The sequence below is a fragment of the Mchenga conophoros genome, linkage group LG7 (genome assembly GCF_057382185.1).
Source record: "Mchenga conophoros isolate Kocher_MC1m ecotype Shallow Benthic linkage group LG7, M_conophoros_male_GT1.1, whole genome shotgun sequence".
Taxonomy (NCBI): Eukaryota; Metazoa; Chordata; class Actinopteri; order Cichliformes; family Cichlidae; genus Mchenga; species Mchenga conophoros.
Genome location: NC_140532.1, coordinates 39,627,949 through 39,654,994, shown reverse-complemented (window position 1 = coordinate 39,654,994; position 27,046 = coordinate 39,627,949). Strand labels below are relative to the sequence as shown.

At 43.9% G+C, this 27,046-nt stretch overlaps 1 protein-coding gene across 1 annotated transcript; it reads left to right on the top strand.

Moving 5' to 3' along the window:
* The first annotated feature begins 488 nt into the window (after window positions 1-488).
* On the top strand, window positions 489-24,558 carry LOC146570644 (chondroitin sulfate proteoglycan 4-like). Its single transcript, XM_085279210.1, has 22 exons — window positions 489-800; window positions 3,947-4,110; window positions 8,856-9,962; window positions 10,062-10,472; window positions 10,544-10,665; window positions 11,320-11,428; window positions 11,517-12,845; window positions 12,955-13,047; window positions 14,150-14,647; window positions 14,753-14,881; window positions 15,353-15,538; window positions 15,619-15,801; window positions 16,621-16,797; window positions 17,015-17,213; window positions 17,292-17,423; window positions 18,572-18,750; window positions 18,854-19,049; window positions 19,141-19,312; window positions 20,879-21,275; window positions 21,386-21,538; window positions 21,818-22,396; window positions 22,542-24,558. The coding sequence occupies exons 1-22, from the start codon at window positions 737-739 to the stop codon at window positions 23,667-23,669; spliced, it is 7,707 nt and encodes a 2,568-aa protein (XP_085135336.1). The 5' UTR covers window positions 489-736; the 3' UTR covers window positions 23,670-24,558.
* The last annotated feature ends 2,488 nt before the right edge of the window (window positions 24,559-27,046 follow it).

Below are 27,046 nucleotides of genomic sequence, written 5' to 3'. Positions count from 1 at the left end.
CACTGGCTTCATTTTTTCAGAAGATAGTCAGTGTTTTATATTGTCTATGATGGTGCCTTGAAGATTTCCATGAACTCTAGCGACTGTATCAGGACATCTTAAAAAAAATAAGGCCGCACAACTATAACTCAGTTATCCTGGTCAAAGAGGTTTTTTGTTGTTGGTGTTGTTGGTGTTTTTTAAGTCACCCCATTCCGAGTTGTTGTGAAGAAAATTATCAACAGAGGCCAAACTGGATTTGCAATGGAAACATGCTTTTTAATGATGTAAAGTCGGGCATTTAAACATGGGAGCCGTAAGTGGCGCCTAGAGGTACTGCAGTTTTCCCCACTTGCACATTGGTCTCATTTTTCGGCTCTTGAGGTTGCCCCATCTTCTGAAAGTACCTTCTCATTTCCCCCCTCCATCTCTGTCTCCATATGCTGCAACAACTCCCCCTTGTGTTCCCGACTGATACTTACACACACAGGTCTCCTGAATTTGAGGGGAGGATCCGAGGGTGGAGCTCCACCTCTCTGCGCTCTGCTCACAGACACAGGTATGGTTTTTTGTTTTTTTTGTTTTTTTTTGGAGCCAAGTCTGTAATCCAAGGCCAGCAGCAGAGCATGAAGAGATTGTCCTGACGTTGTCAGTGTTGGGAGTGACATGGGCAGTAAAGATAATCGGCTGCATAGTCATGCATCCAGATGTTTCGCTTAACCAAGATGCAAAATAGATTTTAGGAGCCTACATAACCATGGGGAGTGTTTTGGCTGATGTTTTTCTGCTGCTGCTGGTCTCCACCGGACACGTTTATGGAGGTAGGTTCCTGCAGAGGAAAAAAATACTCCTTGTCTTAAACTAGATGTAAAAGTTAAACCTGGCATTTGTTTCAATACATTATAGCAACGTGAGAAAACTTTCACCTTTAGATGCATGTGAAAAATAATTCTTAAGGGTTCTTGGCGTGTATTTTATACATTACTGCTGCGCTGAAATGATTTCCATCATTATAGAGACAAAAGAAGGTTTTGCTGGTGTTATTTAGGCCTGTTTATTTTTTTTACAACCTTTGATTTACTTCAAATGGATCTGGCAGTTGGTTGCTTATTATCTAATCCTGTCTAACATTGCAGACTGGTGACATATGGCATTATGATGGATTATATTTGGGGGAGAATGCTTGCCCTTATGAATTTGCGGCAACATGGTTAGTTGAGCTGATGCCAGGAATTTTACATTTTTGGTGGTGGTAATCCTCGCAAATACAGCTTTGATCTTAACTCTTAAGCTCTTCTCTGCAATGCATTTCTTTGTCCAAGAAAACAATATGTCATTTTCTCCACTACAGGTATCTGCCACTTAAATATAAACACTTAACAACATTTGGAAAGTTTTTGTATGCGTGCAAAACTTTCTAATGGTCACCAGCTTTGCCTCGGGCAGTTACACATGTCTCTGTACCACACCTGCTTGTCAGAGCACATAAGTGACTTGCATTCACATTGGAGATGTCTGCGAGTGTAGGAAGATTATTAATAATCCAATGTTCACTGCTATCATAGAGGCAGATTAGGGATGCATGGACAGACGTGGGTTATACTGACAGCGGGCTTATAGGCTTTATGCAGAGCAGCATGCTGGGCCAGTCTGCTGACTGAGTACTTCACACTGCAGCACGTATAGTCAATAAAAGCTTTCATAGAAAAGTTTTCCCACTCAGAGATAAGAAGGGATTTTAAGAAAAAAATATTAAGCCACTGTGACATATGTTACAGTGCAGACACATAAATGTAAATACTTTTTCTCATTCTAAAATTTTGTACCAACATTACAATTTCCCTACATTTACAAAATATACATGAAAAAAATAAATTCTGTGTTAAAGTTATTTACAGCAAGCACGCGCAAAAACACCTAAATGTTAGATGTGTAACCAAAAGCACAAAAATATGTTTAGAGACCAAATACACGTCTTAACAAAGTTAATAGACCACCACCCAGAGTAAGATTTATGCCTAAATTAACATTAGCATTAGCACTCACCAAAATCATTTTTGAATGTGTCTGTAACTGTTAGTCCACCAGTAAAATATAATTATTGTTTTTTTCAAACATTTTACAAAAAAGCTGAAAGAAATAGTGAAGAGCATTCTTATTATTTTTTCAAATTTAGATACCAAATTACAGTTTTTACTTGTATTGCTGTAACAGAAACAAATTCATTTTAGTGGTTGAATGTTGTGCTTGATCAATTTTTGACTTTTCTAAGAATTCCAGTGTGTCAGCTCAAATTTGCCTATAAAAAGTGAAATTAGTTTGTTATTTGCTTAATAAACACAAGTTATAAGTTTAAACAAAGTTTTGATAGATTTGTTGTTATGACAGGTAGTCTAATAGATTTGTTAATCTTAACTAATTAATAGTTAAGATTATACAGGCCTGGATTGTTAATATTTTTCCTGTGCGATGTGGAAACAAACAAACTTTAATTCACCTTTAAAATGCATTGATTTTTTTGCCACCCTTTTTTGTCATATAAATTGTCCCTTTATTTCCATTTTGTGGTCACTGCCTCTGCAGTGTTGTGCTGTCTGCTTTTACAGAGCTTTGAATCATTTTTAGTGTCACCAAACTGCAGCTGCATGCATCCAGACACATGGCTCTGACCTCTATCCATTGAACGTCACAGTTTGCACAAATGGACAGTCAGAGAGCGTGTCGCTGCTTTGTAGATCAAATCGATGATGCTAAAGACACTCGTACTTTTTTGGTGCTCATTTATAGTTAGTGGTAGATATGCTGGCCTCATTGATAGATAAAAGTATGCTGTAATTACATGCTTATAAAGCCAGAGACGGGCAAGCATCCTCTGTATTTAATTATAAAGATCATTGGACTACAGGTGAATAAAAACAGAAGTAATGGAAATGCTTCTTGAATTTTTGTCAGCACTAATTCATGGCTCATGAATATCAAATACTTTATATATGATCTATATAAAATGCTGATGTTGTAATTGAAAGAGATCTGCCACCACAACTGTTTGGGTTTAAACTGTAAGAAACAAATGTTTAAAATTGTGGGTAAAATTACAAAATAGTGTATTGCATGGACTGTCTTGTAATTATAAAGCAGTTTTTGTCATTCACAGAAATAACTATTTAGAAATTATTAAAAAATAAGTAAATAAAAACCTCAAAAAACAAAAACCTCAAAAAACAAAAAAAAAACAGGAATTTCTTTGGAAAATCTTTTTTTTTCCTTTTACTGTCATTTAATTTATCTATAATAACTTTGGTGTAGTATGAATGGCCACGGAGATGGTTTTTATCATTAGAAAATACTGTGATGCCTTTTAAAAAGATGAACTTCTGCTTTAACACTATGCTTTACTGTGTTTAGTGCAAATATAATCATGCTATCATGCTAAAATGTGAAAATCATGTGCTCTGCTGTATAAGTACAGATTTACTAAGCCACAGTCATGCCTCACTTTGTCTTTTTGACATCTGTCATGCAATATAGTGCACATATTGCCTTGATTAAAACTCCTTCTAATGTATATTTTTCCCATAGTTTCCCATTGAAGTTAATGGTATGTATTTTGAACTAAAAGACCAATCTGCGTCATCTGGGTCAATGGTGGGGTCTAATGACGTCTAATGAACCCCTACAGAATGCATTAGTTGTCATTAATTGACTTCAGATAGCAGGTACAGAGTGCACATAGTGACAGATCAGTCAATGCAGGTTAATGGAAGAGTTTTTTCCTGGTAGAAGGTCTATAATCACCACCAGATCGCTATGAGGGCTTCCTGTATGGTAGCAAATGAAATTAAGCTTAATCCTGAAACATGGCTGTCAGAGCATCTTTGATTAACTACACGATGTTTTAGTGATTTCGTGACAGCTCAGGCTTCAATTTATATCTGTCTTTTTTGTTGTTGTTGTTGCACTGCTGCAGTTTCATTCTACGGAGATGGCTACATCTACCTGCGGACAGTTGAGACGTCCATACAGACGTTAATCCATGTTCGATTTCGAACCTCCAGTCAGTCAGGGCTGCTGCTTTTGGCAGCAGGACACACAGACTTCATGCTTCTGGAGCTGATCTCTGGGTACCTGCAGGTAGGAGGTTATAACACAGAAGAAACTAATCTTCTTTATCTCAAAGACACAAAAAATGTGAGACAAAGTGTATCACTGTGAGACAAGGTAAGATAAAGGCTATATCCATTTCAATAAAATGGCTACGGATTAGTGAAAACTGTCCAGGGGCCGACGTAAAAAAAGGGAAAAAAGGGTAAAAATTGTCCCTCGGGCCATTTTAGCTCATTAAATATGCTGGAATTTACTATCCAGAAGAAGACCAGCCAGAAGATTAAACCCAGAAATCTTGGCGTCAAATTGCTCAGCGAGTGGGGGGAAAAGTAACCCCCCCGGCACTGCTTTAATTCCAGACAAGTTCATACACGAGTGAGGTTAAGACAGAAAACCACAATAGCTTAATAAAAATACCAAGTACAAGTCACTGGTGCTGTTAGAGAGATCTCAGTTGCATTTCTATTTGTGGAAAAGCCTTCATTTTCTTCATTTTGTTTTTTATGTACACACATACAGTGGGGCAAAAAAGTATTTAGTCAGCCACCGATTGTGCAAGTTCCCCCACTTAAAATGATGACAGAGGTCAGTAATTTGCACCAGAGGTACACTTCAACTGTGAGAGTCAGAATGTGAAAAAAAAATCCATGAATTCACATGGTAGGATTTGTAAAGAATTTATTCGTAAATTAGGGTGGAAAATAAGTATTTGGTCACCTCAAACATGGAAAATCTCTGGCTCTCACAGACCTGTAACGTCTTCTGTAAGAAGCTTTTCTGTCCCCCACTCGTTACCTGTATGAATGGCACCTGTTTGAACTCATCATCTGTATAAAAGACACCTGTCCACAGCCTCAAACAGTCAGACTCCAAACTCCGCCATGGCCAAGACCAAAGAGCTTTCGAAGGACACCAGGAAAAGTATTGTAGACCTGCACCAGACTGGGAAGAGCGAATCTACAATAGGCAAGCAGCTTGGTGTGAAAAAATCAACTGTGGGAGCAATCATCAGAAAATGGAAGACATACAAGACCACTGATAATCTCCCTCGATCTGGGGCTCCACGCAAGATCTCATCCCGTGGGGTCAAAATGATCATGAGAACGGTGAGCAAAGATCCCAGAACCACACGGGGGGACCTGGTGAACGACCTGCAGAGAGCTGGGACCAAAGTAACAAAGGTCACCATCAGTAACACACTACAACGGCAGGGAATCAAATCCCGCAGTGCCAGACGTGTTCCGCTGCTGAAGCCAGTGCATGTCCAGGCCCGTCTGAAGTTTGCCACAGAGCACATGGATGATACAGCAGAGGATTGGGAGAATGTCATGTGGTCAGATGAAACCAAAGTAGAACTTTTTGGTATAAACTCAACTCGTCGTGTTTGGAGGACGAAGAATACTGAGTTGCATCCCAAGAACACCATACCTACTGTGAAGCATGGGGGTGGAAACATCATGCTATGGGGCTGTTTTTCTGCCAAGGGGACAGGACGACTGATCCGTGTTAAGGACAGAATGAATGGGGCCATGTATCGTGAGATTTTGAGCCAAAACCTCCTTCCATCAGTGAGAACTTTGAAGATGAAACGAGGCTGGGTCTTCCAACATGACAATGATCCAAAGCACACCGCCCGGGCAACAAAGGAGTGGCTCCGTAAGAAGCATTTGAAAGTCCTGGAGTGGCCTAGCCAGTCTCCAGACCTCAACCCCATAGAAAATCTGTGGCGGGAGTTGAAAGTCCGTGTTGCTCGGTGACAGCCCCAAAACATCACTGCTCTCGAGAAGATCTGCATGGAGGAATGGGCCAAAATACCAGCTACTGTGTGTGCAAACCTGGTAAAGACCTATAGTAAACGTTTGACCTCTGTTATTGCCAACAAAGGTTATGTTACATGCTCCACCTGGAGACTCTGTTGTCCTGCTGGGAGACTTCAATGCTCACGTGGGTAACGACAGCGAGACCTGGAGGGGCATGATTGGGAGGAACGGCCTCCCTGATCTGAACCCGAGTGGTGCTCTGTTATTGGACTTCTGTGCTAACCACAGTTTGGCCATAACGAACACCCTGTTCGAACATAAGAGTGTCCATAAGTGCACGTGGCACCAGGACGCTCTAGGCCGTAGGTCGATGATCGATTTTGTAATCGTATCAGCAGACCTGCGACCATATGTTCTGGACACTCGGGTAAAGAGAGGGGCTGAGCTGTCAACTGATCACCACCTGGTGGTGAGTTGGATCAGGTGGCGGGGGAGGACGCTGGACAGACCTGGTGCACCTAAACGCGTAGTGAGGGTGTGCTGGGAACGTCTAGCAGAGGCCCCAGTCCGCGAGATCTTCAACGCACACCTCCGGCAGAGCTTCAACAGCATTCCGAGGGAGACTGGGGACATTGAGTCCGAATGGACCATGTTCAGCGTCTCCATTGCCGAAGCTGCTGCATTGAGCTGCGGCCGCAAGGTGGTGGGTGCCTGCCGTGGTGGTAATCCCCGAACCAAATGGTGGACACCAGAGGTGAAGGGAGCCACCAGGCTGAAGAAGGAGTCCTATCGGGCTTGGTTAGCCTGTGGGACTCCGGAGGCAGCCGACAGGTATCGACAGGCCAAGCGGAATGCGGCTCGGGCAGTGGCTGAAGCAAAAACTCGGGTGTGGGAGGAGTTCGGAGAGGCCATGGAAAAAGACTTTCGGACTGCCTCGAAGAGATTCTGGCAAACCGTCAGACGTCTCAGGAGGGGAAAGCGGTGCTCTACCTGCACTGTGTATAGTGCTGGCGGAGCGCTGCTGACGTCGACTGAGAAAATTGTCAGGCGGTGGAAGGAATACTTCGAGGACCTCCTTAATCCCACTGACACGTCTTCCGAGGAGGAAGCAGAGTCTGGGGATGAGGGGAATGACCCGCCAATTTCCGGGGGCGAGGTCACTGAGGCAGTTAAACAACTCCTTGGTGGCAGAGCCCCTGGTGTTGATGAGGTCCGCCCCGAGTTCCTGAAGGCTCTGGACGTTGTAGGGCTGTCCTGGTTGACACGCCTCTGCAATGTTGCGTGGAGATCAGGGGCAGTACCTGTGGACTGGCAGACCGGGGTGGTGGTCCCCATCTTTAAGAAAGGGGACCGGAGGGTGTGTTCCAACTACAGGGGGATCACACTCCTCAGCCTCCCTGGGAAAGTCTATGCCAGGGTGCTGGAAAGGAGAGTTCGTCCGTTAGTCGAACCTCGGATACAGGAGGAACAATGCGGTTTTCGTCCTGGTCGCGGAACACTGGACCAGCTCTTTATCCTCTCCAGGATACTTGAGGGTGCATGGGAGTTTGCCCAACCAGTCTACATGTGTTTTGTGGACTTGGAGAAGGCATTCGACCGTGTCCCTCGGGGTGTCCTGTGGGAGGTGTTGCGGGAATATGGGGTGTCTGGCCCATTGCTACGGGCCATTCGATCCCTATACAACCGTTGCAAGAGCTTGCTTCGCATTGCCGGCAATAAGTCGGACTCGTTCCCGGTGGGTGATGGGCTTCGCCAGGGCTGCCCTTTGTCTCCGGTTCTGTTCATAATTTTTATGGACAGGATTTCTAGGCGCAGCCAAGTGGCGGAGGGCTTTCGCTTTGGTGGCCTCAGAATCTCATCTCTGATTTTTGCAGATGATGTGGTTCTGTTGGCTTCATCGGGTGAAGGCCTCCAGCTCGCACTGGAACGGTTCGCAGCCGAGTGTGAAGCAGCGGGAATGAGGATCAGCACCTCCAAATCCGAGGCCATGGTTCTCAGCCGGAAAAGGGTGGAGTGCCCACTCCGGGTCGGGGATGAGTTCCTGCCCCAAGTGGAGGAGTTCAAGTATCTCGGGGTCTTGTTCGCGAGTGATGGGAGAAGGGAGCCGGAGATCGACAGACGGATTGGGGCTGCAGCTGCAGTAATGTGGACGTTGCACCGGTCCGTCGTGGTGAAGAGGGAGCTGAGTGTAAAAGCGAAGCTCTCAATTTACCGGTCGATCTACGTCCCTACCCTCACCTATGGCCACGAGCTGTGGGTAGTGACCGAAAGAACGAGATCGCGGATACAAGCGGCAGAAATGAGCTTCCTCCGAAGGGTGGCTGGCCTCTCCCTTAGAGATAGGGTGAGAAGTTTGGCCATCCGGGAGGGGCTCAGAGTAGAGCAGCTGCTGCTCCACATCGAAAGGAGCCAGCTGAGGTGGTTCGGGCATCTGACAAGGATGCCCCCTGGGCGCCTCCTGGGTGAGGTGTTCCAGGCATGTCCCACCGGGAGGAGGCCCCGGGGCAGACCCAGGACACGCTGGAGAGATTATATCTCTCGGCTGGCCTGGGAACGCCTTGGTATTCCCCCGGACAAGCTGGAGGAGGTGGCTGGGGAGAGGGAGGTCTGGGCCTCTTTGCTTAGGCTGCTGCCCCCACGACCCGACCCCGGACAAAGCGGATGACGATGGATGGATGGATGGTTATGTTACAAAGTATTGAGTTGTATTTTTGTTATTGACCAAATACTTATTTTCCACCCTGATTCACGAATAAATTCTTTACAAATCCTACCATGTGGATTCATGGATTTTTTTTTCACATTCTGTCTCTCACAGTTGAAGTGTACCTCTGGTGCAAATTACTGACCTCTGTCATCATTTTAGGTGGGGGAACTTGCACAATCGGTGGCTGACTAAATACTTTTTTGCCCCACTGTATTTAACATGTGATGTGTGATATTTCGGCTTTCCTTGCAACTTTTTTGAGTTTATGAACTTTTTCCTTTTTCACCTTCCCCCTTAATCCTCAGGTGCGTCTTGATCTGGGCTCAGGTGAGCATTCGTTGCACTCAGAAAAGGGCATCCATCTCAGTGACCTGGCGTGGCACACTGTGGATCTCACCCACACCCGCCATAATATCACTATGACTGTGGACCAGAACTCCCACACCGGCCTACAAATACAGGGACCAGATCTGGAGCTCGGTGTGGAGGATGGACTCCTTGTTGGCGGGACAGCTGGATTAAAACATCTCTATCTTCACAACATCTCCTCTGGGTTTAGAGGTTGCATGGACGAAGTCGTCTTCAATCAACATGACTTACTGTCCAGTCTCAGGCCACATTCTGGGTACAAGACCGTCCATGAGGTATCTCTGGGCTGTAGTCCACAGTTTTCTGCAACAGAAGAAGATCCTGTCAGTTTTTTCAGCTCAGAAGCGTTCATGTCACTCCCACCGTGGGATGTGCTTCAAGAGGGAGTGTTTGAATGTGAACTACATCCTGCTGCAAAAGAAGAAGAAGACGGCATTGTCCTTTATAGCTCTGACAATCAAGGAGGGTTTGTTGCCATTGAGATCGTACGTGGTCATCTGGTAGCTTCGGTAGGAGGTGGAGAGGGGAGTAAAACTGAGCTGCATTCTTTAACAAATGTAAACAGCAACCACACCTGGTACACCATCCAGCTTCACTTGTTGCCTCACAGTGTTCAGCTGAAGGTAGGCAAAGAGCTGGTGAAGGCCAGTCTGAGCCCAGAGATTCAGGTCCTCCAGCTCACGGGGCCTCTCTTCGTAGGAGGGCTGGATGAAGCAGCTCGGGGACAAGCAAGGCGAGCTCGACTGATTTCTGTTCCATCTGGAGGAGAAGGAGGAGGCTCCTTTAAAGGCTGCCTCAGTGAAATCAGGGTGAACACTCAAAAAACAGGCCTACCTCATGCCACAGTCACCAAGGATGTCACTGTTGGCTGTAGGACAGGGCAGGCTCCACAGAGAGCAAGTCTCACCAGCCCAACAGATCTTCCTGGGGTTGATATCACAACTGCACAGACTAACGCGAAGAGGAGCCCTAACTTCTTGATGCTGAGGAAACTAGAAGTATCTGAGGGAGGCCGGGCACCTCTTGAACCAAAACACATAAAGGTAGTGCTGATCTGTCTTTTGAGTTTAGTGTTTTTTAAGTAATTGTGAAAATAAAAATAAGCAGCACCGATATATAATTCTCTTTGGACTCTTTGCCAGGTGAATTTGGACTTCCGTAAACTGGGCATTCATCCATCCCAGTTTATGTTCCGCGTTGAGGAACAGCCTGTTCATGGCCAGCTCCGGTTGGACCTGAGTCCAGACCCCGACAGGATTTTGGACGAGGGCCAGGAGAGGACCATCACGATAGGAATTGAGGAGAAGGACCGGACGTTCAGTATGCTGGACCTCTGGCAGGGCAGGGTGATGTACGTTCACAGCGGCTCAGAGGACCAGAGTGACTTCTTCACATTTTCAGTCTTCTCCAGCAATAAGAAGGAGCTTCCTGTGTTTCTCAAGGGCAACCGTCTGCACCAGTTCGAAATTAGCATCAGTGCTGTGAACGATGCCCCTGTGCTCAGCCTGCCAGAGGGAAACTATTTTACTCTACTCGAGAAGTCCAGACGACAGGTAGGTACAGCAAAATGTCTGAGTAATTATACGTGCAAAGATCAAAATTAATGCATTCACAATTCCCCCAGCTGACTACAGATGTGCTGAGAGCGCTAGACCCTGACAGCAGTCCTGAGGAGCTTGTTTTCAGCTCCCTGGGAAACCTCAACACTGAGGCTGGATACCTTGAGCATCAGGATTACCCTGGCAGGTTGGTGTTACGGCTTATAAAGCTTTAATGGGGCATTGCAAATCTTTTTAGATCCAGATACTGAGCTCTTTTGTGGAAGTGGCTGTTTGTGTATAATTAGTGTGGTCACTTTATACATCAGTATATTTTGCAGCATTACATAAACATTTAAGTCATTCCTAAACAGTTAATGTAATACTTTTGTGTTACCCCTTGCATTAAGGCTGAAAGCCTGCCCTTCAGTCACATCTTGCATTTGCACTCTCTCTTGTGTCTTGACAAATTTGACCAAACTGGCAAAACTAAAATTATATCAGTGCTGATTATTGAGAACATGTCTCCCAAATTTTGTTTTTCTGATGATGGGATTTTGTGTTAAAGAGTCCTTCCAAAAATTCCTGAGCCCAGATGTGGAGAGTATTTCTTCAAAGCTGGGCCAAGCCCCTCATCTGGTAAAGTGTTTGTTGGTAGGATTTTTTCACAGACATTGCACCAAGTGACAAAAACGAATTGAACCAATTTGTTTCATCCACTTGTCTTGGATGAAGTCATTTGAGTTAGTAAGCAGTATTATTCTAATTTTTTCCCGTAGTTTTCATCTTTCTACAACTTTTAACTAAAACATTTTTTGTTGTTTGTTTTGACCTCCAAGGTTTTGACCTTCTTATCTTCCAGGCCCATCAACTTGTTCTCCCTAAACGATCTAGAGGAGGGTAAGATCAGCTTTATCCACACAGGGGTCTCAACTTCTAGGCTGGCTCTTAGGGTTAGTGACGGGCAGAAGGTGAGTAAAATAGCAGCTTGTCTTTTTTTCTCATCTTATGTCTTATCCTCTCAGATGGTATTTTGCCTCTTCCCTCTCCCTTTGTCAGGTAAGCAACACAGTAGTTTTGAGGATAATAACCGTGCCACTCGAAGATAAACTGGTGAACAACACCGGACTGGAGGTGAACCAAGGCGAAGCTTCAGTCATCACCACCAATCACCTTGCAGTACAAGTTAATGTGGCTGACCCCACAGTAGAAATCTGGTATAATGTTACAGAGTTCCCACAATATGGCGAGCTCCAGAGGTTACACTCAAGCGGCGAATGGAAGCCAGCGACCTCTTTCTCCCAGAAACTTCTGGAAAAAGAACGGATTCGATACCTCAGCACCTACCGTGGCTTACAGATGCAGAATAACATCACAGACCACTTTAAATTTAAAGTCAGTATCGGTTCCCTGGCTAAACAAGAGGCTGTTTTCCCCATCGCGGTACGATGGATTCACTTCAAGATCACACGGAGTAAGATGGAGCTCAATGGCGTTCAGGCTGCTGTTCTCACTCCCGAGGACCTCCATGTGATTTCTAAGGGTGTTAAGCTCAGTGAGAGTGACCTCCATTTCAGGATGGTAACGGTACCCAAGAAAGGTCAGCTTCTCCTCAACAACAAGGCCCTACAAAGGAACTCAACCTTCAGCCAGAGGAACATCAGTGATGGTTTGGTAAGGTACGAGCTAATCAACCGGCAACATGACGACACGAGAGACACGTTCAGCTTCCAGGTGTTTTCAGCTCACTCCAACTCAACAACTTACGACTTCAGAATCAACATCAAAGCCGAGTCGACCACCGTCACTATGATAAGCAAAGGTCTCTCAGTCATGGAAGGAGGGAGTAAAGTAATCACCAGAGATATTCTGTTCACTCACACAGTGAGTAACCGGGAGGTCCTCTACAACATTATAGAGAGCCCCAGGCATGGGCACATAAGGCGGATCAACCTCTCCAACTCAACTTCAATTAACGACAACATTATGGCGTTCACGAATCAGGATATAACTGAGGAAAGGATCATGTACGTTCACGACGACAGCGAAACTAAGCAGGATTCTTTCACATTTCAGATAGTGGTTTACAAAGCTCACAAACACACGAACAAGAAAGAGGACGGAAATGGAGAACAGCACACCTTTAACATCTCAGTGCAGCTCGTCAATGATCAGAGGCCCCTCAGGGTTGTGGATAAAGTTTTCCACGTGGCACGGGAGGGCCAGAGATTGGTGACGCTGAGTGACCTGCGTTATCGTGATGATGACTCAGATTTCGAGGACAGCTGGTTGGTGTACACACGGAGGGGGATCCCCATGGGAGAGTTGGTGCTGGCCAGTGATCCTAGCCACAAGTTGTATGAGTTCACACAGCGAGACCTCGAACAGGTAAGAGCAATAATGGTATCTTTTATAGTTTGTATATTTTTTATAAAGCCTGCTAATGCTTTTTTTTTTATCGTTGGTCATGATGGCCTCCTGCTTTTTCTCATCTCAGAAAAAGGTGCTGTTTGTCCACAAAGGAGTGAGTTTTGGGCGTTTTGTGCTTTTCGTATCTGATGGGAAGCATTATGTTTCAACGCTGTTGGAGGTGATTATTCTCTTTTTTGTTTTGTTTTTTTGGTTTAATAACAATGACAGGAAGGGTAATGTTGCAGTCACGCTGAGGAAACTTGGTTGCCCACAAAGTTATTACGAGCATGTGCAATGTGATCTTGTTGCCATTAAATCGTTGTGTTGAAGACAAGGACCAAGTCTGCGGTGACTGGCAGTCAGTTGCTGACTTCAACAGTGACAGGGATAAAACATCAATAACACTGAGTCAGTCTGCCAGCAGTTTATAATTGATTGGTGTTAAGGAATTTTTATTGTTTTAATTGATTATGCTTCAAATGTTATGTTATACATATTTCACCAGACACAGCTTTCTGTTGAAACAGGAAGCTGACCCTGTGACGCTGACAAGAGATCAGTACAGAAATACATATCCGCAGAAGTTGACTTGTATTATATTATTCTTAGAAATTGACCTGCAACACACATACTCTGTGACACACACACACACAGCTTGCATGCAGACAGACATCAGGACCTGCGTAACAGGAAATGTGATTATATTTGCATATTGACGATGTAACCTATAAAAATAAACGAATACTTCAGTTCGGTGTGATTTGCTCTGAGCTTTTCACCCGTGCAGCACGTTAACCTACACAAGTGTCTCATTGTTGTTTATTCACCTGAATGTTTGTTAACTGTAAATCTCTGACAATTGGTTTCAATTTGGCAATTGCACACAATCTATTTTCAAATCTGTTTCTGTTCGCAAGCACAGAAATCTACATTAAACAGAAATTATTTTTAACTGCAAAATTACAAAGGCACTTCCTCTGGGAAACCAGTTGCTTACTTGCAATCTGAACTATTGATTCGGGCAACTATTGATTTTTTCCGAGTCATGTGATTCACTGTGATTGAACCATTAGGCCCATGACTGGCACAAATATAAAAAAGCTGAGTAAACCAAGCAGTAGAAATCTGGCAAAGATTCAGATTAGGCACTCACTATAAATTCCTATGTGATGTGATTTATTTCATTTCTATTCATACCGTTTATTTGAGAAGACACTTTAGTGTGAAAATAATGAAGTTCATGTTAGCATGATTGGTCTTCTTTTTGCTGTGGGGTGCAGGTGATGGCGCAGGATCCTTACCTGCAGGTGGAGAACAACACAGGCATCATGGTCCAGCAGGGTGGGATCACGACCCTGACCTCTGTTAACCTCAGTGTCTTCAGCAACCTTGACATCAGAGACCCACACGAAGTGACGTTTGAGGTCTTCATCCCACCTAAACATGGCGTGATCTGCTTTATTGACAGAGAGAGTGGGATTATAACAGACGCAGATGCAATTTCAATATTCACCCAGCGAGACTTGATAGCAGGGCGCCTGGTATATCGCCATGATGGCAGCCACAAGTTGTCGGATAGCTTTAATGTGACAGCAAGAGCTAGAGAACGGAGCACAGAGAGGCAGGTGGAAAGAGGGAAGAGGGAGGTACATCTAGACATTGGAGTTTCGGTAAAGATTTACCTGGAGAGTCATCAGAGGCCACCAACAGTCAGAAACAACCGGCCAGTGGTGGTGGAAGAGGGACAGAATATCTCTATAAGCAGGGACAACTTAGAGGTAAGCAAAACCAAGATCCTCACATATGCAGGTAAATTCTCTGATTATAAAATATGTTTAGTTTCATATTCAGCATCACTTTTGTGATTTTCTTTTTTTAACCAGGTGGTCCATGAAGACAGTCAGCCCTCAGAGATAGTTTTTACTGTGCACAGTCTTCCCACAGTTGGCATCATTCAGAGGTTGTCCACTGACAACAAGCATCAACGCATGAATGGAGGACAGCACTATAAAGTAGGTACCTCCATAAGAGGCATTTAAATGGAAACTGTCTGACAAAGTAGGCTAAGAGATCTCAAAAAGCAACATCATGGCACAATCTAAAGGAGCTCAAGTACAGCTGAGAAACAAAGTCACTGACACTTAGTGTTTGGTAAATGGACTGATTCTTATATAGTGCTTTTCTACTCTCCCGCAGTACTCAAAGCGCTCTATATAACATGCCACATTCACCCAATCACACCCATTCTCCCATGCTCTGACTCTAAACGGAGTGCTTTTTCTAATAACATTCACACACCTTTACACTCCGATGGACGCATCGGAGAGCAACTTGGGGTTAGTATCTTGCCCAAGGATACTTGGCATGCAGACTGGGGGAGCCAGTGATCGAACCAACCTTCTAATCAGTAGGTGATTTGTGATATTTCGGCCTCACAATGAGGCTGCAGTCAAGGGGTCTGTTCACTTTCTCCCTCCATGCAGGGTATCAAAAAGCAGTCAACACCCACATTCACCCAGGAGGACTTGAACCAGGGCTTGGTCATCTATCAACAGCAGACCACAGGAAGCACCAATGATTCTGTTCTGTTGGAAGCAACCAATGGGGTGACAAAGGTTGGACCTATCAGGCTGGAGATTGATATCATCCCAATCCTGCTTCCTCTGCAGGTAAAAAGGTCAAACGGAGGTCAACTTACCAAACCAGAAAGCAGTCAGTCACTACTTTCTTCTACACATTTTTTGTTTAGGTGTCCGACTTGACTCTAGATGAGGGGTCTTCTATGCCGCTGACCTCTGACATCATTAAAGTCGCCAGCCATCACTTCTCTGGGATGAACTTCCTGTATCAGGTCATCAATCCACCACGACATGGACATTTGGAGCACAGCCGCATTCCAGGGATGCCTATCACAGCTTTCACACACACTGAGGTTTGACCGAACCCACTCAAAAACCAAGTTTGATTACACACGTAGCTCTTAAAGACTGAAAGACTCCATGTGTTCATCTCAGAGGCATCAAAAAGCAGGAAAAGACCCTTTTTTACTAGAAGGGCAATCAACACAACCATGTGTTACAACTTTGAAAACATTTAATAGGCTCTTTTTTTAAAATAATTTCTCACAAATGGAGTAAACTAGGACACAGGAACAGTTGGTCATTTAATGGGTTCATCTCATGGGTGACATGGTGCTGCAGTGGTTGGCACCATTGCCTGACAGCATGAACATCCTGGGTTTGTCCACTAGCCAGTGAGACCTTTATGTTTGTCTGAGTCCTCTCATACTCTCTCACAGTCCGAAGACATGCATATAGGGTTAACTGGTGATTTTACATTGGCTGTAGGTGTGAGTGGTTATCCTGCGTCTCTTGCCCTATGGTCGCATTGATTGGCTCTATTCCAACCATGACGTTGTATTGGATAAGTGGAAAAAAATAGATGTTTTCTTCTTATACCCATGTTCTACCTGTTCACAAAACTTGTATAATCCTCATCGCTGATACTCAGGTCAAACATCCCTGATCAGGTCATGTATATTGCAAATAAAATCTAACATGAAATATACAAAAGATACACTTTCCGTTGACCTGCTGACCTTGAGCACAATCACCCTACAACAATACCTGGCAGATTTTTCCTTAAATTAAATGTAGCGCTCATCTTTGTGATAAAATGCTTCATACTATGATGTGAGCTATCATTTCATTGGATTCGTTTGTTCCATTTTCCACACAACATCTGTTTTTAGGTGGAACGGGAGTACATTTCCTACATCCACGACGGCAGTGACACCCTGAGAGACAACTTCACCATTGTGGCAAACCAGACAGAAACCAGGAAACACAGCCTGCCGTGTGCCGTTCACATCAACATCACACCTGTCAATGATGAGACCCCAGTGATTACAACCAACCACGGACTGAAGGTGGGAAAAGCCCACACACTGATAAGAAGAGCCAACACAATTGTTATTTTCAGCTAAAATTATTTCAAAGACACACTTAAATCAAAAAGTCATGAAAGAGCTTTTTTATTAGTGCATATTAAAACAAACAAAATGTATCTATGTAACTATATATCTATATCTCTTTATAGTCATGCTGAGCCAAGCTGACTTGTCGTGCTTCCTTTCTGCTCTTCAGGTGTGGGTGGGTTCTGTTACAGAGATAACCACAGGCGATCTCAGTGCGGAGGACACTGACACTCCACCTGAGGGGCTGGAGTTCATAGTGACACCACCCAGTAATGGCCACTTGGCTTTGAAGAGCGCCCCCTCCAGACACATTCTGAACTTCACTCAAAGTCACATAGAAAGCAAGCAGCTGGTGTTTGTGCACAATGGTAAGCATGTGTTTCTGTTTTCTAAAAAGACCTTTGATTCAGCAGAGGAGTAGACCACATGTTTCTGTCTGTCTGCAGGGGCGCCGTCGGGTGGCTTTCATTTCCAAGTGAATGACGGCCTCAACTTTGCTCCTCGTCAGATCTTTAGCACAACTGCTCATTCTCTGATCCTCACCCTGCAGAGAAACCACCCGATGGAAGTCTACCCAGGTATACCTGCTCTTCCAGCTTCAATAAATCAGTAAATGACTAGATAAATAAATAAAGTGACTGATGGTTTTGAAGTCACATCTTGACCTGAAGTTAAAAAGACCCTCTGAATGGCCTCTGTACTCCACAGTCACCACATCTCAATCCAGCAGAACACCTCTGAGATGTGGTGGAACGGGACTTTCAGAAAAAAATCTCTAAGAAATGTTTCTAGCACTGTGGTGAATCTGTGTCACAAAGAATCAAGGCCGCTCTGAAGGCACAACAGTGACACGCTGATGTAATACACTGCAAATCCGCTGGGTGCCCTCGCTACTCTAAACCACAGTGCCTTATGTTCACACCAAAACCTATAAAGCACATGCGTACAGTGACACCTACTCATATGTACAGCATTTATTCTTATATATAACCACACACAACTATTTTACTTGCTTTGATGAGAAAAATTACAACATTTTGCAGTCAAGTAAAAAACAGTTTATAAAAAACGTGTTGAGAAAATTGGTGTTGAAACTGGGAATATAGATTTACTGTTAAAGGCTAAACGGTTACAGTGCTTCTAGCACATCAGTTAAAACTGCAAGAACTTGATCTAATGTGGCACTATTGGGGGGGAAAGAGAATTTGTGGCTCAAGAAAAAGTAAAACATCTCCTCCTGATCTCTCTTTTGGTTATGCTGCTATTTTAAGAACAATATGAACTACTTAGCTACAACTTTTCCGCTGACAATCAATGGACAGTCAAAGGAACGAATGAGCACAGTTAGACATTCGAGTATGAAATTTTTGTTTGATATATTTGTTTTACAATGTTATGTTCGATCTCAGGTGACAAATATATTTGAACCTTGGCTGCATTTGGCACTTTGACTCAGTGACAGGATGTCTGTAGACTAAACACGCCCTACAAAGGTGTGGGGTGGGCTTGGCGTGGGTTATTGTGTGGGCTCATGCCACAACACACATGACATCTGGCCCATATTAGGTGTAGACTACTCCTGAGTGAAATGTACAGCAAAGCAGCAGATGTTGGTCACGTTAAGGCCAAACACTCTGGCATTGTTGACGCATGGCGTCACCTGCTACTAATACATTAAACTCGGTAGATTCACTCCTTAGCATTACTTTTTTTGTTTATCCTGAAGGCTCTGTGACACCAATCTCAGACAAGGAGCTTCAGGCGGTTACTAACATTGCTGACGGCAACATCAGGAGGAACCAGTCCGTGGTCTTTGCAGTGACCTCTCCTCCTAAACTCGGCCGCCTGGTCCGACGTATGCCGGACAACTCCACAAGAAATGTTTCCACCTTTACACAGAGCATGGTAGGGATGTGTGTGTCTCCATGTGTCAGTGTTCGCTTTTTCTAAGAGGACTGACTTCTGAAAGAAATTCTCTTTTCCCTCCTCATTTATTTGGCTCTCTTAGTTGGATGATGGCGTTATCCTGTATGATCAGAACAAGCCAGAGTCAGTGGGATGGTCAGCTGCAGACACTTTTTCTTTCACGGCGTCTTTGCCTCCTGCTTCTCTTCCTCCACACACCTTCACCATCTTGATCTCCTACCAAGCCAATGAACATCATGACAGCTCTCAGCACAAGACCAGACTAATAAACAATGCAGGTACTATCTATGTTTCAAACTAATAAATATCATGTGGCAAGAAGAATATAATATAAGGGTGACTACATTTATGTCTGTATTTATCACTCAGGTGCTGTGGTGGCTGAAGGAGGCAGGGTGACAATAGACAGGTCCAAGCTTGATGCCTCTAATCTCCTGGGAAAAATCCCAGAGTCCCATCGGAAAGACCACCACATCATGTATCGTGTGATTTCTTTGCCTCGCTATGGGATTTTGTCTATTCGAGGACACAATCTCACCAGGTACATAGCTGCTCTTATTTGTCATGAAATGAACTGAAAAACAAAATTAAAATCAAAGGAATGTAATACCATATACAGTGCAAAAGTAAATATATATATATTCAATAAAAGATATATATCATTATACAGCTGGGATTAGTTTACATATACTATATCATGGCCATAAAAATTTTAATTTGAAATCATTTTGGATTTTCTCTAATCCACATGGGGTCAAATGTATACTCTTAAACATGAACATACACCCCTGTATTGGGTTAAATGTCCTTTATACCTCAGCCAGATGCTTCTGGTAGCCATCAGCAAGCTTCTGGTATAATTCTGACTGAATATCTGACCACTCCTCTTGGTAGAGTTGGTAAAGTTCATTCAAATTCCTTGGTTTCCACAAATTTTAATCGGGTTGAGGTCGGGGCTTTGAGAAGGTCATTCCAGAACCTTAATGTTAGCCTGCTTTATCAATTTTAAAACCAGTTTTGAGGTGTTTGGGATCCTGTATTTGTGTATTTGTCGTGTTAGAACCACCCAATCACGTCCAGGTTTTAGCTCCCTAGCTATTGATTTGAGGTGAACTTGAATACTTTGTAGGTGTTCCTCCTTCATCATGCCATCCTCTTTGTCCAATTATATCATTGCCACTGGCAGTGTGACGCTACTGCTACCATGCTTGATAGTTGGCACCATAATCATAGGTTTCAAAGCCCAGCCTTTACTCTTCCACACATAGCTCTTGGACAAATAGCTCAGTCTTTGTCTCATTTAACCATAAAACCTTTTACCAGAAGCCATTTGGCATGTCCATGTGAACAGATGCAAATGTTAGTTGAACTTGAAGGTGTTGATTTTTGAGCAGGGGCTTCTTTCTTGCTCTACACCTTCTTAGTCCAAACTGTCTCATTGTGGGCAGCGACGTCGGCATTCAGCAGTTTCCATTCATGTCAGGCTTGAGTCTTGGTGGTTCCTGAACATTTTAACCAATTACCTCTCATTTGAGGGTGACAGTTTGGGTATTCATCCAGACCTTGGCAAAGTAGTGACACATCCAAAGAACTTATACTTACATACAGTTGTTTGAACTGATCATCTTGAACTTTGAAGTTTTTTAGAAATGGCTGCAAGATAAGATAAGATAGATCTTTATTGTCACTCTTACCAGAACAATGAAACACAGTTTGGCGTCTCTCCATTGGCAGCTTGTAGGTGGGTTTCTTTGTTGTTTGTTTGGGGGATTTTTTGCAAGTGACCTTCCCAACTTGTGTAAAGCTACAGTTCTTCTACTTAGAACTTCATTGAGTTCCTTGGATTTTTCCATTGTCACAGAGTCCAGTGACTGCTGCCTAACAAATCCTTTTTATGCTGGCAAAGAGAAATTACAATTTATAGTGAATCATGATCACTTAGGAGAAGTCAATAGGCCTCGGCCTTGTCAAGTTAAAAGACAATGCAGAACATTCAGCGCCACTTATTATTCTCTTCTTGTGTTGATTTATATATATAAATACATGCATCCATGTAAATATGAACAAAAGTATCAAATATGGCTTTTGGGTTATCGTCTTTTCTCAGGAACCAACCAGATTTTTCACAAGTCACCCTGAACAAGTTTGGCATCACATACTTCCACGATGACTCTGAGACCACAAGTGACAGCTTCACTTTTCGGGCCTGGGTGGCGCCTTTGGATCTCCCCTCTTCTTCCTCCTCATCATCCTTGTCGGCTTTTTCCTCTGACTCCTCCTCTTCTTCCAGCTCCTTTTCCTCTCTGTACTCTACGTCATCATCTCCCTTTTCATCACTAGACACAGTTTCTCATCATCACGTTAAAGACACCACAGGAGTGACAGAGATGTTCAACATCACAGTAACACCAGTCAATGACCAGCCACCACTGATCAGAAGTAGGGCTCCCAGTATGAAGGTGGTAGTGGGGGAGAGAGTCGTACTTGGACCCAGCAGTCTTCAGGTGAGTAAGTGCAAAAAGGACAAGTATAAATTTAGGTAGAGCTGCAATTTATTTTTACGTCTACAAAACTTTTACATCATTTCTTAATCCTTCACTTTTTCCATGTCGAGGTGGAGGACCATGATACTCCTCCAGAGGAGCTGCACTACCTCGTGATAAGTAAGCCCAACAATGGCTACCTGACGCTGGGGGAAAGACCGGAGCCGGTGACCTCATTCACCCAGTACGACGTCAACCACGGCCGGCTGCATTTTATACAGCAGGTGAAGAAGGTTTACTGCAGCAGTGAAGCCTAAACATGTGTCAGTGTTATGTATTTAGAAAAAAAAAAATAGCGTCAGACTTACATTGTTGTAATTGTGATTGTGCAGAGATTTAAAAAGTGCTGGACATGGTTAATGCTCAATATGCCTTATTTTTGGCTAAGTGGTGCCATTATTCTGTGGTAACAAAGCAGTGAATAAAGTTCATGTTTATGTTTTTTCCACTACTAATTCCTGCATTGTGTCTTTTGTTCTTCCTTTCAATGTTTCCTCCCTTAGGGCGACCCCTCAACAGGAGTTTTCTACTTCAACGTAACAGACGGCCATCACCGTCCACTCTACAAGCTGTTTAGTTTGGAGGTTATTAAGCCCTCGGTGTCCATTGTGAACAACACTGGCCTGTCGTTGATTCAAGGCCGGACCGCGGTGGTCCTGACAACCAATCAGCTTGCAGCTCAAACCAATGGTCAGAGCCGGGCCACTGTCTCCTACACTGTCACCACACCCCCTCGCCACGGACGCATCGCTATTAACGACCAGGAGGTCACCACATTCCGCCACGAGGACCTCCAGTTTGGACGCGTCGTCTATCACATGACTGATCTCAGCGAGTCCGAGGACACCTTTCAAATGTCAGTGTCAGCCTCGTCACCTGGCATTAATTATGGAAATGTAACAGCAACGGTGAAAGTGACCGTGCGGCCTCTGATCTACCTGAGAGAGCCAGTTCGAGTCCCCAGTGGTATCGCTGTGAAACTGGGAAAAGCCATGATTGATGCCTCAGAGCTGGCGAGAATCAGCCGAGCCAACCCGGTCTTTGAGGTTCTCTCTCCACCAAAACATGGAAAACTAGTCAAGGTAAAGCCATTTGTTGTAATGAGTCGGGGTTAGACAGTCCCTTTCTCCAACTGCAATGTCATAAAACTACAGTATGTCGCGTGTCTGACTGGTTTGCTGTTGACTTTCTCCTCTGCTATGTGTTTTCGTGTGTGTGTTTGTGTAGATAACATATGATCCTAACAGAGCGTCAGAGGTCCTGAAGTCATTCACATTCAGAGATGTGGTGCAAGGCCGAGTTGCCATCGAGGAGAATCTTAGTGACAGCGACAACCAGCTCCACAATAATGAATCCACGCTCACAACAGCTCAAGTCCACGCTCCCGCCACGCCTCTTAATGACTCTTTCAGCTTCCTGGTGAGGTCTGGAAACGTCCAGCCAGCAAAGGGCGAGCTTCACTTCACCATCTTACCTCATCACCAGATGCGCCACGGTCCTGGTGGTTTCAATAAAATAGACAAGATAGGTCGCGAACACACAACAGCCCGTCTACCAGCACACAACAGGACAACTGCCGGAAGAGCAGGACGGGAAGGTGGACGAGGAGGCTCTACAGCACACGGTGAGGTCACTGTGGGTTTGCACCCCCACATTTTGTCACACCACAACAGGACACACCACAAGTTGAGGCCTCATAACCGACTGGGGAACCACACACGGAATGGGAGTCCTGGAGGGAGGTCAAAGAGCAGCGTAGAGGGAGCAGGAGGAGGTCACAGCCATGCCCCCCAGCCCCACACTCCCTCCATCCCAGAGAAACACGGTCCGGAGAACCCTCCCGACACCCAGCTGATTCATGTCGAGGTTCTGCCTCGTCCTGCGTCGGACCCCCTCCTCATTATCCTTCCGCTGCTAGCTTGTTTGCTTCTCATTATAATACTCATAGTTTTGATCCTGGTGTTCCGCCATCGCAAGGAAAAACAAGCTCGGCTTCGACTTGTCCAGGCACTCGCTGCAGTGCCGGTTCCCAATGAGGACAGCCCGTATCTGGGCAGGCCAGAGCGGAGTGTGGCTATGCCCTCAGTTATGGTCACCCCACTCGGCTCTGCAAGCTGCCCAACTTCTCCCAGGGTGCCCACAAGTCCCCGGAGGAGTCTGGCCCCTGGAATGACCTTCTGGGGGCCATTTGAGGCTGATTTAGCTGGTGGTGATAGGAATATTAGAGGCTGTAACAGTAATGAAAGAGATAATAAAACTTCTAGCAATCCACTTCCACGTACTACAGGATTCAGGACCTCTGTGAGATCTAGGTCCCCGACTCCAACTCTAAAAGAGGGCCAGTACTGGGTTTGAGGGTAGTAATGCTGAAAAAACTGTGCCTTAGAGGTGTGTTTGTAGTGTGTGTGTGTGTATATATAAGATATGTGTCTGCTTTCCAGGGAACACCAATGGTCACCTAAGGCACATCCAACATGTTCTTTTTGGAAAGACGACAGTAAAATGTGCAATGGCCATCACATTTAAGTTACGTTGCTAATAAATATGACTTTGTTCCATTAATACTGTCTTGAAATACCCATAATCCGCGAGGTGTTACCCACTTTTAGCATTTGTTTCTAAGATGTGAAATACTCTTCTGAGTAAAGACAGAGGAAATTATTGCTTAAAAAGCTCTTCTTCCTTTTTTCTTTTTCTTTTCTTTTAAAGATTTCCTAGTTATAAGCAATGAACACAAACTGCCCTGGGTCCTTCTCAAGAAAATTACATCTTATTTTCCTTAAAGCAAAGAGTTGTTGCAATAATACATTTTATACTGAAGGAGGAAGTGAAACGTGGCCCGGGGTTCATTTCATTTAATGTGAACCACATTAACAGCAGCTATATTTTGAGTTAGCACACATATAACTGGTAATGGAAGTCACTCACCCACAGCTATTGCACGCTGTACAGATGTCAGGTGTTGCTTTTTTAAAACATATTACGTCAGCCAGTAGATCATCATGTTTGTACATACGACTAAATGTACTGTAAGCTATAACACTCATCCCACATGTACAGACACAGGCATTATTCCCTGTCCTGTACTTTCCTGTGTCCTTTTTCTTACTACTCCTGCTATGTAACTGCTTCTATGATCAATAATGATGCATTGTAAGATGTACTTGTCAATTCTGACCCCTTGTATGGCTGCATCTGTTTGCCACGCACTGTGACAGTTTTTTTAATAAAAAAATATTTCTTAAATACCCATGCTGTTTGTGCAAATCTAAACATGTTACGCTATTTTTTAGTGGCATTTCTTTTTCCCTTTATTTCCTTGTTAATGGCCAACACCAAGCATCTATGACAATAAAGTTGCCCATTTTAATACCAGAGTATTTAAACGAATGAAACCCCAACAGACAACTGACTGACTTTATTAGGTACACAGATTCAACTGCTCGTTAATGCAAATATCTAATCAGTCAATTACAGTTCGGCAAATCACTGCATTTAGTTATGTAGACATGGTCAAGACAACATGCTGGAGTTCCAACAGAGCATCAGCAGATGTCGCAAAAAAGAGGTAATATCCAGCAGGCATCTCTGTGGGGGAAAAATACTGTTTATGCCAGTCAGCTTTGAGCAGAAGGCAATAGTAAGAACCATTCGTTATAACCAAGGAATGCAGATAAGCATTTCTGAAGAGCAGATGGGCAGCAGCAGCAGAAGACCACACTGGGTGCCACTCCCATCAGTTACAAACAGGAAGCTGAGGTGACAATTCACAGAGGCTCACCAAAATTGGACAACAGAAGATATTACCTGGTTCTGATGAGTTCCTGCTACAAAGGAGTATTAGTGCCGCATTTTGAGAATAAAGTTGAAAAAAAAAAGAAAAAGCAGCCGTGGCAAAATTATATTTTTTTCTTAATGTGGCCTTAATACTCTGTCACACCCGGCTGTGACGTTCAGATGGCAGAGCCAGGATTCGTTGTACACAACATGAATGAGTGCAGAAAACTTGTTTCTCTACATGTATATCTGTGGCCAGGCATGCACGTGACAAGCGTTAACACCATAACATACACCAAAAATTCTGAATGCATTGCACTGTAGAATTCCACGTAGATTCTTAATCTGGTCACATGCATAACATCTGGGGTGAGTCAAATTTTTTGTATTACCGCTCCACAACCCTCATCTCTGACCTTTAAAACTCAATGAATCAGGCAGCGTTTAGAGAGCAGTACCCCAGAAAGGTCTTGTTTTTTTTGTTTGTTTCTTTTGCAGGTAAGTCTGAACGCATTCTGAACAAAGCACAATTTCAAAGTAAAATCAAGACTGAGTGGAGGGGAGAAAGAGGACAGTCTAAATAATGAAGGGCCTGCAGTTGGAGTAACCTGATCTGCAGTCTTTGAACTCTGGTGTCAGATAGCAAGGAGTGAAGTGGTCCCTTCACCAGAGAAAACAAGAGATGAGAGACTTTTCTCTAGGAAGGGTAACATCACTCTAATCACATTAGATTTGGTAAATTCAGTGCACTCATCAAGCAATTATGCCAATTGTGTTGTTTTTTTTTTTGTCTTGCATAATCAGTGAACAGAAACAAAAACCAAATCAAACATGCTCTTTCATGCCTGTTTGTGCAACAGCTGTCAGGTAACGTGCATAAAGAAACATACTTCTGATGGGAGGAGATATTTAGTATGAACCTGTTCCATGAACGGGCAAGAATGTGACAGTAAAGTGCCAACATATGTCCCCTCCTTAGCACAGTCATTAGTGTGGATATGCAGTGATGTGCATGTTAACCCTCTGGTTAACTCTGTCTTAATGTATCTTGGGTGATTAAAGCAAAAGTGCAAAGAGAAGTGCAGCTAAAGTTTTTCAGGGAGTAAATACGTAAAGTAATAGATTACTGTTTTAATGTTAATGTGGACTGTACTTTTCTGGCTTTTTCTGTTCTAACTGTATTTGAATTTTGATACTGAAGTCACTGTGTTGGTGTAACTGAACGCTACACGGGCTTTCAGATAAAGGAACATGGACAGCTGTAGAAAACATGGATGAGAAGTTGTTTAAGTTACACCATTTGGTAGCCTGATTCAAAGAATCACAGGTAGTGGGTAACCATACAGTAGTGTCTGCATAAACAAGCCTGCATTGTTCCAATTCAGAGGTCACGTGGAAATCAGTTTGGGCAGAGCCTCATGTTCACCCTCTGATAATGAACTTTACATCATTTGAACTTACAGTGGGGCAAAAAAGTATTTAATCAGCCACCGATTGTGCAAGTTCCCCCACCTAAAATGATGACAGAGGTCAGTAATTTGCACCAGAGGTACACTTCAACTGTGAGAGACAGAATGTGAAAAAAAAAAAAAAATCCATGAATCCACATGGTAGGATTTGTAAAGAATTTATTCGTAAATCAGGGTGGAAAATAAGTATTTGGTCAATAACAAAAATACAACTCAATACTTTGTAACATAACCTTTGTTGGCAATAACAGAGGTCAAACGTTTACTATAGGTCTTTACCAGGTTTGCACACACAGTAGCTGGTATTTTGGCCCATTCCTCCATGCAGATCTTCTGGAGAGCAGTGATGTTTTGGGGCTGTCGCCGAGCAACACGGACTTTCAACTCCCGCCACAGATTTTCTATGGGGTTGAGGTCTGGAGACTGGCTAGGCCACTCCAGGACTTTCAAATGCTTCTTACGGAGCCACTCCTTTGTTGCCCGGGC